Here is a 13178-nt window from a genome sequence, read left to right as displayed (position 1 = left end):
AGCACATGGGGGGTGTTCCTCACCAAAACTGGGCTGGAGGCCAGGAGAAGCTCGTGCTAAACACGAGCCCTAAGCCAACAGGATAACAATTACCTGTTTTTAATAATCACTGAAATAATTAATGGGAGAAAGTCTCGGCCCCTGGCTCAAGGGGGGCAGCCCCGGGTGGGATGCAGAGGGCTCATCCCAGGAAAATGCAGATTTAAGGCTGGGGCAGGCACTGGGGGACACCCCTGTCACCCCCAAGCCTCGGTGGCACCTGGTGATGCCACAGGGACAAGGCAGCTGCCAGGAGCTCGCTCGGCTGTGCCAGGCAGCAGCTCCCCCTCAGCCAGGGACTTGCTCAAGAAGGGATTAGCAGGATCAGCTGATGATGATCTAAGCGCATAACTATATCAACCTGCGAATTAATTCTGATATCTCACACCTCGGAGCTCCTCTATCTGCAGATCTCTGCACTCCTCAAGCGTTCCCTGAGCTAAGCCCGGCTGCACCCCCCCGGGAAATAGGTCAGGAGGGATAATCCCCAAATCCCCACGTGCTGCTGGGGACGAGCGGGCGCTGCCCGATTTGGGAGCCGACGTGGGAGAATCCCCCGGCCAGCTGAGCATCAGCAGCCCCACGGGATGCTGAGACACCCGGCTCTGCACGTCAGCCAGGGGTGGGCGACGCCGGGATGATCCAGCCAGGAGCTCCCAGCCTTCATCCTCGTGCTGGGGACTCACAAAGCCCCGCTCCGGGGGTCCTCCCGTGCCACGGGGATGGGGATGGGGGTGGGAGCTGCACTAGGAGCTGCTGCTGGGCTTTGCTGCTCCAGGAGCCGGCACCGGGCGGGCCCTGGGAGAGGCAGCTGGGCCGTGGCAGGAATTTAGGGCTCCTGAAGTAATAGGTGAGGCAGGAAAGGCGAGGACAGGGACGTGTCCCCACCTCTGTGTCTGTGCCAGCGGGCAGCAAGCTGCACACAGGCTGGTCCTGCAGTGATGGTGTCATTAATTAGCAATAATTAATTGTTATTGGGTTTCCAAAATGCTGTATAACATCAGAGGAGCTTTGTGGGGCTGTCTGGTGGCCCAGGGCCAGAGCTGGTTTGGGGTCCTGGACCCCCATCCTGCTCACTGGGGCTGGACCATTCAGCCGTGCTCTGGCAGCATACTGGGATGCAAATTCCAGCAGTTCCTGAGGGAAAGCAGCAGCTGAGCTGTGCCCAGAGGCTCGGCCAGGCATCCCGGGATGAGCATTCAAGGGATGCTCAGCGGGGAGAAACTCAGCCCAGGTTTTGTTTCCTCTTTCAGCTGCTCCCCGAGTCGGTTTGAGCTGGGTTTGTCCGCGGCTGTGGGAAGCTCCCAGCCTCTCCCACTCCTCCGGGAGCCACGAGCACCTTCAGATGTGGTTTGCCCCAAAACGCTGCTCTGCAGAACAAAACCAACCAAAGCGTTTTCGATACGGTGGTCCCAGCCCAGGAGCTGCCGTGCCCGGGTGCCTGGCACTGCCCTGTTTACCCCAGCTGGCTGCGGGATGAGGCGGATGCCCGGCGGGCTTGGCATCCCAAGGTGTGGTGGAAAGAGGCGAACGGCTCTGCCAGCGCCCCTGCTGCTCCCCGGCCAGCACGGACGGACTCGCCCCGCGGCCCCGGCCCGGCCTGTCCTCACTTGCCGACTGCTCTCGCTTCCCATTCCCTGCCCGCAGCCCCGCGGCTCCTCAGCCAACCTCACATTTCCTCATTGCTAGGAAATGGCAAATTCCCCCCGGGCTGGTTTCAATGGCTCACAGATCCCTCGCCTTTGGCCTCTCCCCAGTTTCTCCTGGGCTGGTTGTAGCTCAGCCTTCGGGAGCAGCGCTTTTTCCCAGGCTCGCAGCCCTTGGAATACTCCGTCTGGGAGGACACCCCGCCCCTCCCACCGCTCCGGATTCACCCCTCCGTGCTGACACAACACCGAGCCCTTTTTCCGCTGGACGTGGTGGATTTGGGGGGTTCTGACGTCCTCTGCTCCTCTCCGTGCTCACATCTCCGGGGTGCTGTCATGGCACAGCTCTGGGAGCTGCGATTCCAGTGTCCAGTTCCTCTTCTGTTTCTTGGTTTCACGTTAAAAAACGCCTTTGTGGTCTCCCCCTGCAAACCCTTCGTGGGGTCACTCCAGGGCTCCTTCCTGGTGCCACCATGCCGAGGTTGCCGCTGGTCCCATAAAATCATCCTTGGGTTTGCAGCCCGCTCTGCTCCTGATCCTGGCTGGAATCCCATCCTTCCCACTGGTGCTGCTCCCTCGGGACCACTTTCACTCTGGGCCTGCTCTGTAGTTTCCCTGTTAATCAGCTGTCTCCTTATCTCCAGGTCACACAGCCCCAGCTGCCCCGCTATTGTTCCCCGGCTGGATAATAACAGGAAGGGCTTGGAAAACCAGACCTGTGTCAGACTGGGGCGACCCAGAGGTTCCAGCTCCCCCAGAGCACTCAGCAGCCCCTTGCTGGCACAACCTGGAGTCCCCCACTAATCCTTGGGAGCAGCCAGAGTTGTGGGGTTGGAGTTCCCCACCCCAGAGTTGTGGGGTTGGGGTCCCCCAGCATCCCCTGGGAGCAGTGAAAGTTGTGGGGTTGGAGTTCCCCACCCCAGAGTTGTGGGGTTGGAGTTCCCCACCCCAGAGTTATGGGGTTGGGGTCCCTCACCCCCAGGAGCAGCAGGAAGCTGTGGGATGCTCTTTGGGAAGAGCTTCTCCCCCCCAGCACCTCAAACACTCCTGCAGGTGCATGCCTGGCCTCCAGCCATCTCCCAGGGTTGCTCCCTTCAGGAACCAAGCCTGGCCACCCAGAACCCATTTCCCAGGATCAGCAAGATGTTTGGGGCTCTGCTCCAAAGGGCTTTTCCTCCCCATCCCAAGGTTTTCATCCTGCTGCCACACAGGGTGAGGCAGGGCTGATCCCTGCCTTGCCACGGGGGAAACTGAGGCAGGAAATGGCTTCCCACAGCCACCCACAACGCTCCCAGAGTTGCCCCCACCAGCCACCCTGGGGTTTGGCTTATGGGGATCCATTCTTTGGGATCTACCCAGGGACACCCCAGGGCAGCAAGTTCTGCCTGTGGGGCCCTTCCTGTCCTGCAGGAGGAGGGAGATGCCAGTCTCCCTTTCCAAGAGGAATATGCTGATCTCCCTTTCCAAAAGGGGTCTGCCCATCTCCTTTTCCAAGAGGGAGATGCCAGCCTCCTTTTCCACGAGGGAAATGCCCATCTCCTTTTCCATGCATATTTCAGTGTGAGTGTTTCCAAATATTTCCGGAGGAGGAGGAGGGTGTGGAGTTTTCACAGGCAAATCAGGAAAACCAAGGTGAGGCAGGAGCGTTGGGAAGGACACGGGCCGGGAGGGTGTTGGTCTGGGACCAGGAAGGCTGCCCAGCAGTTTCTCCTGGCTGCAGTTCCCTCAGTCACAGTTTGGCCTGAAATGAGGATTTCCCACGACCGACAGCAGCAAAGAAAGTCTCTCCTCCCCCAGAAATTCCAGATTACCCTGAATCCCATCCCTGCCAGTGCTGAGCATCTTTCATGCCAGGCCATGGAATGCTCAGAGAACAAACTGCCGCTGCTACAGCCACATCTGGGCAGCTGTTGTTTGCCAGAGAGAACGAACAGCCCTGAAGTGCCACAGCAGCTCAGCGCCTGCAAACAAAATAAAATAAAACAAACTCACACGCTGAGTAACCACCGCGGCTTGATCAGGTACCCCGCGACGCCCACCCCGTGGTTCGGGTGGCTCGGGGTGTGTTTTTCCCCTCTCCAAGCTGCTCGAGAAAAGTTTGTGCTGTCGACCATCCAGGCAGCCGCCTACACACGTGGCCCAGGCACAGTCGTCCCCCGGGGGTAGGAGGCCGGTGACCTTTCAGGTCCCCACCAGCCACACTCTGTTTACGACTCCGTGACCTTCCCAGCCCCAGATCTGCATCTGCAGCGAATCCAAGGGCTGCGGAGGAAAAGCTCCGCGTTCTGGTTTGTGCCTCGGGCTCCGTGCCTGAGCATCCTTTGTAATCCGGGATGAGGTGACAATGCTGGCGATCATCGCCATCATTACAGATGATCCCTCTCTCCCTCCCCGGAGTTAAAAGCCTGAAACGCAGAACCGAGCCCCGTGTGGAGCTTTCCAGAGCTCCTGAGACACCGAACAGGAGCAGCTCGTGATGTCCCCCCGCCTTCAAGGCTCAGCTCAAGTGAATTTTAGGGAGCGAGCAGCCCATCAGCCCGGCCACGAGGCACGAAAACTGGGCTCGCGTTCCCTTCTCTGCAAGTACAATTAGGCTGTCGTTAATTAGGTGAAAAACCCTGACGAGTTCTCCTTTTCGAAGCCCGGGGCTCCCCTAGGATGCGCAGCCCGGAGCACCTGCAGGGTTCCCGGCACACGAATCAGGGCTCGCTCGGTCACAAGACCGAGAGGAGCGGGGAGAAGTCGCCCGTCAGGTGACAGCACCCAGGGGGACAGGGGGACAGTGTCCTGGTCCCATGGGAGCCAGCGGGGTTTTGGGGATGGGGTGTGGCTGCTCTCAGCATCACAAACCCCCGAGGGAGGGTCGGGCTGGGAGCTGGGGGCTCTCGGTTCCTCGCCAGCACTTGGGTGGGTGTCACGGGAACTGGGCAGGGCGGGACATGGTTAAATAATGTCACTGTTTGTCACAACCCCTGCACGGGATGCTGGGAGGTGAGGGGGGATGGGGCCACGCTGGTGTGGGACACTTGGGATTGAGGAGGGAGGGCAGCATTTCATGGAATTCTGGAATGGTTTGGCTGGGGAGGGACCTTAAAGCTCACCCAGTGCCACCCCCTGCCATGGGCAGGGGCACCTCCCACTGTCCCAGGGTGCTCCAAGCCCCGTCCAGCCTGGCCTTGGGCACTTCAGGAATCCAGGGGCAGCCACAGCTTCCTTGGGAATTCCATCCCAGCCCCTCACAGCCAGAAATTCCTTTCCAATCTCCCATCCATCCATGCCCTCTGGCAGTGGGAGCCATTCCCTGTGTCCTGTCCCTCCATCCCTTGTCTCCAGTCCCTCTCCAGCTCTTCTGGAGCCCTTCAGGCCCTGTAAGGGGCCCTGAGCTCTCCCTGGAGCTTCTCCTCTCCAGGTGAGCCCCCCCCAGCTCTCCCAGCCTGGCTCCAGAGCAGCTCCATGACCTCCTCTGCAGCTCTTCCAGCAGCTCCACGTCCTTCCCGTGCTCCCTGGACCTGGAGTCAGCACCGCAGGTGGGGTCTCACCTGAGCGGGGCAGGGGGAAAATCCACGGGCATGGAGTGCCAGTAGTGATGATCCAGGTCACGGAAACACCTGGATCAGGACGGGGTTCACACGAGGCTGGTGTGTGGGATGACGAAAAAAAGAGTGAAACCTCTCAGCTGCAGACTCCATCCAGCCTGGGCTGTAATTTAAAACCATCCAGAGCCATCCCAGGTGAGACTCTCTGTTTCTCCCCCCCTCCCGCTGGGTGAAGAGCTCGGCTCGGGATGCTCTGACCCATTAAGCTGAGCTGTAACTAAGTCAGTCCAACCCCCATGCGGCCGCTGCCGTGCCAGTCGGAGTCTGCCTCGGTTTATTTTGGCTTAAGGCCGTTCCCAATCAAACCGCTGTCAGTGCCTGAGCTGTCCTGCTCTCACCAGCCGGGTTTAGCGGCAGGTCCCCATGACTCAGGGGCTTTAAACCCAGCCTAAACCCCACCGAGAGGGTTTGGGCTGCACCCACAGCCCCAGCCGCCCCGAGCGGGCAGGAGGCAGCTGAATTCCCAGTGGGAAGCAGGTGCCACTCCCGTGTCACTGTCACCCTCGGGAGACAGACACCCACCCTGGCCGGTGTGAGCCCAGCATGGGGCTGGCACTCGTGGGGATGTAGAGTTTTCCAGAGCAGGGCGAGGAGCTGCTTGCTCCGGAGCAGGAATTCACCACGGGACCCTCGCCCGTGGGTGCCGATAAGGCTGAGCAAACCCGCACCGTCCGCTGTAAATCGGGAGGAACAAGGTGGTGGTGTTGGTACCGGACACAATTCAGGGTTGAGGAGAGGTGGTTTAATTTGGGGGGAGTCCCTGCTCTGACCTGCGGGGCCGCGGGAGCCGGACACGGAGCGGGGGCCCTGCAGCATCCCCGGCGCTGCGGCTGCGGGCGCGCTCCCACCGGGGGAATGCGGTGACGGGGGAGGACCCCTGGGGGACGGGGGTGTCAGCGGGACCCCCTCCTCACCCCCGCAGCTCGGGGCGGTGTTGCCCGGGGGGGCGCGGGCCGTGGATCCCCCTCCGCGCCCCGCGCCCGCCCCGCACCTCGGCAGCGCCGGGGGCGCCGGAACCGGCGGCCAAAGAAGGGAGCGGAGGCGGGGCCGGATCCAGGCCTTGTATGGCGCTTCCCCTCGGCCGCCCGCCCGCCGCCGCCCCGCGCTCCCCCCCCCCCCGCTCCCCCCGCCGCCGCCGCCGCCGCCGCCGCCGCGCTCCCCCCGGGCCGCGCCGGGCCACGGGCGGGGCGGGCGGGGGATGCGCTGGGGAGGGGGCTGCACCTCGGGAGGGGCGCAAGGTGGGGTGAGAGAGACCGAGAGAGGAGTAAAACCAGGGAGAGTGTCCTGCAAAGGATGGGGGTGAAACGGGTGCAAAGGAGGGGGGCTCTGTGCAGGATGGGGGGGGTCTAAGAAGGGTGGGGGGCTCTGCACAGCATGGGGGTCCTGGGCAAGATGTGGGGGCTCTACAAAGTGTGGGGGCTCTGCACAGGATGGGGGGGTTCTGCACAGGGTAGGGGGGATTCCTAGTGGAAGGGGGGTCGGTGGATGGAGGGGCAGCACTGCAGGGGTTGGAGTTGCAGTGCCTGGGGGGCTGCAGTGAACGAGCGGCCCTGGAGTGCACGGGGGCCCTGAAGTGGATGTGGGGGCCCTGAAGTGGATGTGGGGGGCTCTGAAGTGAATGGTGACCCTGAAGTTGGTGGAACACACAGGCCCCTCCTCTCCTCGAGGTCACGAACAGCCCATGTCGGGGCTCGCTGCCCCCCACCCCGGGAACGCTCCCCCCGCCCTGCGCAAGGCAGCACCCCCCGCCCACCCCGCCCCCCGCCCCGAGCGGCTGCCGGCACCGCGCAGCGACAGTGCCCGGGCCTCGGTGCACCTTCACAGCCCCCGGTGTGCCCGTGCCCCGCGTCCCAGCGGCGATTGTCCGGTCCCCTCCCGCCGCAGCCCTCCCGTAGCCCGGATTTCACTCCCATGGCAAAGCCGGCCCTGCAGGAATTGGGTAAGTGGAGCTATTGCAACACAGCATTTTTCCATACATTTGCTATATAACTCGGAGGGTTTTAAAGATAGCATCAGTTGGCACACTTAGCACGAAACCACCTAATTACTGACGCCTTGGAAGTGCCAAACTTTTAAAGGGGGGAGGTGAGGTTAAAATCACAGGCTACCAACAAGTGTTACCTGTTTTTAAAGTATTCCGAGTGCTGTTCTCCACGGGAGTCGGGACATGGGGAGGGGGCGGCTCGGGGCAGAACCGACCCCTTCTGTCACCACTGCCACCACACCGAGGGGCTGGAGGCTTCTGCAGCCCCCCCACTCTGACCCTCTCCTTCCCACCAAACTCCACTGCCTGGCGCTGTGGCTTTCCCTGCACAGCTCCCATCCCGTTCCTGTGCCAGCCCGGGCTGCGGGATGGGGTTTGTGGCTGGTCCTGGCCTCCAATGGAGGAAAAAAACCTCCCGGTAAGAGCCTGGCTCTGAGCAGCCCCGGGGGCGGCCGCAGGGTCAGGCACGGCGGGGGCGGACTGTCCCCGCGCCCCCGCTGCTTCCCGGGGGGATGATCCGGGCTGGAAGGGCTGGAGCCGCCGCCGCCTGCCCTGCGCAGGGGGACGGCACCGCTCGGCGCGGGAGATGCAGCGCAGACCGGGAGACCCCGGCCCGGTGCACTGTGCCCGGTGCCCCGTGCAGGGTGCCCTGTGCCCAGGGCCGGTGCAGAGTGCTCGGTGCAGGATGCCTGATGCACGCCCGGTACCCTGTACTCGGTGACAAGTGCAGAATGCCCGGTGCCCTGCACAGGGTTCCTGGTGCCCACTGCCCGGTGCAGGGAGCCTGGTACCCCGTGCAGGATGCCCGGTGCTTGGTGCAGGAAGCCCGGTAGCCTTTATCCGGTGCGCGATGCCCTGGTCCCGGTCCCCACTGCCCGGTGCAGGGTGCCCGGTACCGGGTACCCCTTCCCCGAAGCAGCATGCCCGCTGCCCGATCCCCTTTGCCCGGCGTCCGGTGCCCCGTCCCCTTTGCCCGATGCAGGATGCCCCGTTGCCGGTCCCTCCAGCCCGGTATCCGGCGCCCGGTTCCCCTTGCCCGGTGCAGGGTCCCCAGTTCCCCCGGCCCGGTCCCCCGTCCCCCGTCCCCGCGCGCGCCGGCCCCGCTTCCTGCTCTCTCCAACGTTCCATTGTGCGGAGCTTCCATTGTGACGTCTCGGCCTCGGCTCGGCTTTGTCTGTCCATATATGGGCAGCTACGTCACGGAGCGCTCCCGCATAAAGGCCCCGCGGAGTCCCCGGCGGAGCAGTCGGGCGGCAGAGAAGGAACCGGCGAGCGGAGCGGGGCCGAGCGCGGGGGAAGCGGGGCCGGGGCCGGGAGCCGGCGAGAGAGAGAGAGAGAGAGAGAGGAGGGGTTAAATCCTCCCCCCCCCCCACCCCCCCAGCTTCTACAACCACATCTGCCAGCCAGATCGCCCCCTCCCCCTCGAGGAAACACCACCAAGGGACCCACGGAGGACCGCGCCCCCCCCGCGCCCCCTCCTCCGCGGCCACCCCCAGCCCCCCCCCCGCCTCCTCCTCCTCCCCCCCGCCGCCCCCGCCCCAACTTTTCTTCTTGCATGATTTCCCTCGCACGGATTTGCCACTCGGATGTTGTTTCCTCGGGAGCCGAGCTCGGAGCCACGTTGAACCAGCCTTTTCCTCCAGTGCTATGACAGGCAAACTACTGGAGAAGCTGCCGGGGACCATGAACACTTTGATGAACCAATTGCCTGACAATCTGTACCCAGAGGAGATCCCCAACTCTTTGAATATCTTCTCCAGCACCAGTGACTCGGTGGCTCACTACAACCAGATGGCTGCAGGTAAGGAAGGAAAATGGGGAAAAGGCAGGAGCAGGGGGGGAGCCGGTGGGGCGAGGAGGAGGATGCTGTGGGTAGGGTGTCATGGAGCCTCGGAGGGAAGGGAAGAGCTGGGGCTGGGGAGCGTCCCCCCCCCCGCACCCACCCACCCCTTTCCTCGCCGTGTCTCCGCGCGATCGCTGCAGGGCTCCGCCGAGCGCTGCCGCCGCCGAGCCGCCGCCGCAGGTACGGGGACGGCGGCCGGGCTCCGTGGGGAGGAGAGCCCGGGTGGAAAAGCCGGAGGGCCGAGGGGACGAGGGGAAGGCCGGGCACCCCCGTGTCGCGCAGGGGCCGCCCGCCCGCGCCGGGATCGGCGCGGGTGCGGAGGCGCCGCGGACGCGCGTGGCCGTGGCAGCCGCCCCCCCACACCCCGCAGCGGCGGCGGCGGCAGCGTGGGCTCCCCGGGACGCGGCACCGACTTTCCCGGAGCACGGGGTTGGGGGAAACGGGGAGGGGGGGGATAGGAGAGAGGGAGCATCTGGGGGGCACAGGTGAGCGCCGAGGGCGGCGGGGGCGGGTGCTCCCCGCGTGTCCCCGCTCCCACGCGGAGCCCCGCCTGGCTAAACCCCCCCTCCCCATCCCCGTGTTTCTCCTCGCCGGGGCTCGGCGCAGGGAAGGCGGCGAGTTGGTAACGGCGTCGGCGGCCGCAGCCCCGGCTCCGCGGAGTGCCCAGCGCTGCCGGGGCTGGACGGGGAGGAAGCCTACCTGTAGCCGCAGGTACCTCCTTCCTCCGGCGGCGCGGCGGTGGGGTGTCCCCCCCACCCACCCACCCACCCCGGGCAGCTCCTCGCGGGGGCGGCGCGGGCGGCCCCGCATCGTCGGGACCCCCGGCAGGCAGCGCCGCATATGCGGGGTGGAAACAGCGAGGGGAAGGGGGGGAGCCAGGCGAGGGGGAACTGGCGCATCCCCGCTCCCCGGAGCATCCCCCGGAGCATCTCCCGGTGCATCCCTGGGCCCTCCCGGCTTACCCTGCCCCGCTTCTCTCGCACTTTGCAGATAATGTTATGGACATTGGCTTAGCGAACGAAAAGGCCGGTCAGGAATTGTCCTCCTACTCGGGCACTTTTCAACCCGCCCCGGGCAACAAGACTGTCACCTACCTGGGGAAATTCGCTTTTGACTCGCCCTCCAACTGGTGCCAGGACAACATCATCAGCCTGATGAGCGCCGGCATCCTGGGGGTGCCGCCGTCCTCGGGCGCGCTCACCAGCACGCAGAGCTCGGCGGGCAGCATGGGGCCGCCGCAGGGCGAGGTGGACCAGATGTACCCCGCGCTGCCGCCCTACTCCTCCTGCAGTGACCTCTACCCAGAGCCTGTCTCCTTCCACGACCCCCAGAGCAACCCCGGCCTCACCTACTCCCCCCAGGATTACCAGGCGGCCAAGCCCGCCTTGGACAGCAACCTCTTCCCCATGATCCCAGACTATAACCTCTACCACCACCCCAACGACATGGGCACCATCACGGAGCACAAACCCTTCCAGAGCTTGGACCCCATCCGCGTCAACCCGCCCCCCATAACCCCGCTGGAGACCATCAAGGCCTTCAAGGACAAGCAGATCCACCCGGGTTTCGGGGGGCTGCCGCAGCCGCCCCTCACGCTCAAGCCCATCCGACCCCGCAAGTATCCCAACCGGCCCAGCAAGACACCGCTGCACGAGCGGCCCCACGCCTGCCCGGCCGAGGGCTGCGACCGCCGCTTCTCCCGCTCCGACGAGCTCACCCGTCACCTCCGCATCCACACGGGCCACAAGCCCTTCCAGTGCCGCATCTGCATGCGGAGCTTCAGCCGCAGCGACCACCTCACCACCCACATCCGCACCCACACCGGCGAGAAGCCCTTCGCCTGCGAGTTCTGCGGCCGCAAGTTCGCCCGCTCCGACGAGCGCAAGCGGCACGCCAAGATCCACCTCAAGCAGAAGGAGAAGAAGGCCGAGAAGGGCTCGGGTGTGCAGCCCCCCGCCGCGCCCCCCGCCGCCACCGCCACCACCTCGCCCCCCGTCGCCCTCGCCCCCGCTGTCACCACGTGCGCTTGAGGGATTGTGGGGGGCGGCGCGGTGGCACCCCTTCTCCTCCCCTTGCCCTCGGCACCGCTCCGGGGGGAACCCCACGGTGTTCAGGATACCGGGGTTGTGCTGCGACGGGTCTGCTCTGCCCGCACCCGGATTGACCGGGTCCAGGCTGCCCGCACCTGGATCCTGCCTGCACTTGGATCGATGGGACCCGCACTGCCCGCACCCGGATTGCCCGGACTCGCGCTGCCCGCGCTGGGATTGCTCGCAGCACCTGGATCCCGGCTGCCTGCTCCTGCACCTTCCACATCCCGGCTGCTTCCACCTGCACTGCCCGGGGCCGGGCCGCCCGCGCTGCCTGGATCCCGGCCGCCTGCTCCTGCAACTCCCGGATCCCGGCTGCCGACACCCGCACCGCCGGGGGCCGGGCCGTCCGCACCCTCCTTGCCCGGCTCTCCGGCTCCCTGCTCCCGCACCTGGATTACTCGCACCGCCCGGATCCCGGCTGGATTGCCCCATCCCGGCTCTCCCGGCTCCGACTCTCCCGCACCCCACGGCCCTCACCCGGCACCTCCCGGCTCCATCCCGCCTGCACCCAGCCGGCCCGGCTCCGGGCTGCCCGGGCGGCCGATCCCGGGAAGAATCCCGGCTGACCTGGATCCCGGGGCTCGGTCCGACCCATCCCGTCCTGCCGGGGCTGGCTCCTCCAGGATCGGCCCCCCCGGTCCCGTCCTGCCCGGCTCCCCCGGGGCTGGGCGCTCCAGGATCCGTGAGGGGATGAATGATGGATGGATGGATGGATGGATGGATGGATGGATGGATGGATGGATGGATGGATGGATGGATGGATGGATGGATGATGGATGGATGGATGGATGGAGCTGATCTGGTTCCTCTCCTTGCTGGGCCTGGAGCCCCCGCTGCCCCCCCCGGCCCCGTGTCCCCCCCGTGTCCCCAAGCACCGGCTCCCCGTGTTGGAGGTAAGAGGGCTCAGCCCCCCAAGCCAGGCTGGGGGGGCGGGGGGCGGCTCTGCGGGTCCCCCCAACTCCGGGGGGCAGCGGGGAGCGATGTCCCGGCAGCAGCTTTTGGGTTTGTTTTCTTATTTTTGTTTTATTTTCCTTTTTATTATTTTTTTTCTTTGTTTTCAGCAGAAGGGAAATTCTTTACAGAAATACAGGGAAAAAAAAAAAAAAACAAAAACAAGCACCCCAGTATTTTGCTGAATACTTTTTATAATGTGAGATATTTTTATTTTATTTTATTTGGTCACTTTAAAACAACCACCCAACTATGGAGGAGAAAAATCAATTAGTCCTCTATTTTATTATTATTTTTTTTCTTTCTCCTTCTGGTATGTGCATGTCATTGCATGACTGCTCTGATTTTTTTCTTCTTTTGTTTTAATAAAACTGTGCTCAGACATTTAAGCTAAACTAAGCAAAAATAATAATGACTTAAAAAGAAAAAAAAATCTTTGTTGCCAAAAGGTCGTGCTATCCAGGTTTGATGTCTGCATGTGAAAAAAAAAACACAAAAAAACACATTAAAAACGTACAAAAATAAAGAGAAGAGGAAGAATGCAGTCTAATTTATGTGAACTGAAAGGAACAAAAAAAAAAAAAAAAACAAAAAAACAAACCACAATCAGGTTTAACCACACAAACCTAAGGGAATGATATTTTTTGAAAGACTTTTGTATAAAGTTGAGTACTTAGAGAAAAAAAATCATACCAGATGTAATATATTTTGTGGATGTTTTTATTTCTTGGATTTATAGTACCTTATACTAAGGTTAAAAAAAAAATATGCTTGATATTGTGAAAAGGTGATAATTTTCACACACATTTCATTTGCTCATTTGTCATGTTGTAATGCAAATATGATAGTTAATGCATACAGCATTTTTAAGGGAAAAAATCAGAAATATTGAACTGATGTATTGTTGTACCATTTGCACTGTGAGCAAATGCTAATGCAGTAAATATATTGTGTTTGCTGACAATCAAAATCTGTAGTAAATATCTTTATTTGCTTAAATTGATCTATATTGGTTTGGAAAGTAAA

General features: G+C 62.4%; 1 protein-coding gene across 2 annotated transcripts; it reads left to right on the top strand.

The window, feature by feature from the left end:
* The first annotated feature begins 7069 nt into the window (after positions 1 to 7069).
* Positions 7070 to 12752, top strand: EGR3 (early growth response 3). 2 transcript variants are annotated; one of them, XM_050982764.1, is made up of 3 exons: positions 7070 to 7220; positions 8909 to 9066; positions 10099 to 12752. In XM_050982764.1, exons 2-3 carry the CDS (start codon positions 8913 to 8915, stop codon positions 11136 to 11138), a joined length of 1194 nt encoding a protein of 397 aa, XP_050838721.1. In that variant the 5' UTR covers positions 7070 to 7220; positions 8909 to 8912; the 3' UTR covers positions 11139 to 12752. The 2 variants fall into 2 exon arrangements, with proteins under 2 accessions (XP_050838721.1, XP_050838722.1); XM_050982765.1 differs by lacking the exon at positions 7070 to 7220 and adding an exon at positions 9715 to 9819 and having other exon boundaries at positions 8933 to 9066.
* Positions 12753 to 13178: the final 426 nt, after the last annotated feature.

This window comes from Serinus canaria, chromosome 22, assembly GCF_022539315.1.
Source record: "Serinus canaria isolate serCan28SL12 chromosome 22, serCan2020, whole genome shotgun sequence".
Taxonomy (NCBI): Eukaryota; Metazoa; Chordata; class Aves; order Passeriformes; family Fringillidae; genus Serinus; species Serinus canaria.
This window is presented reverse-complemented; position numbering and strand designations above follow the sequence as displayed.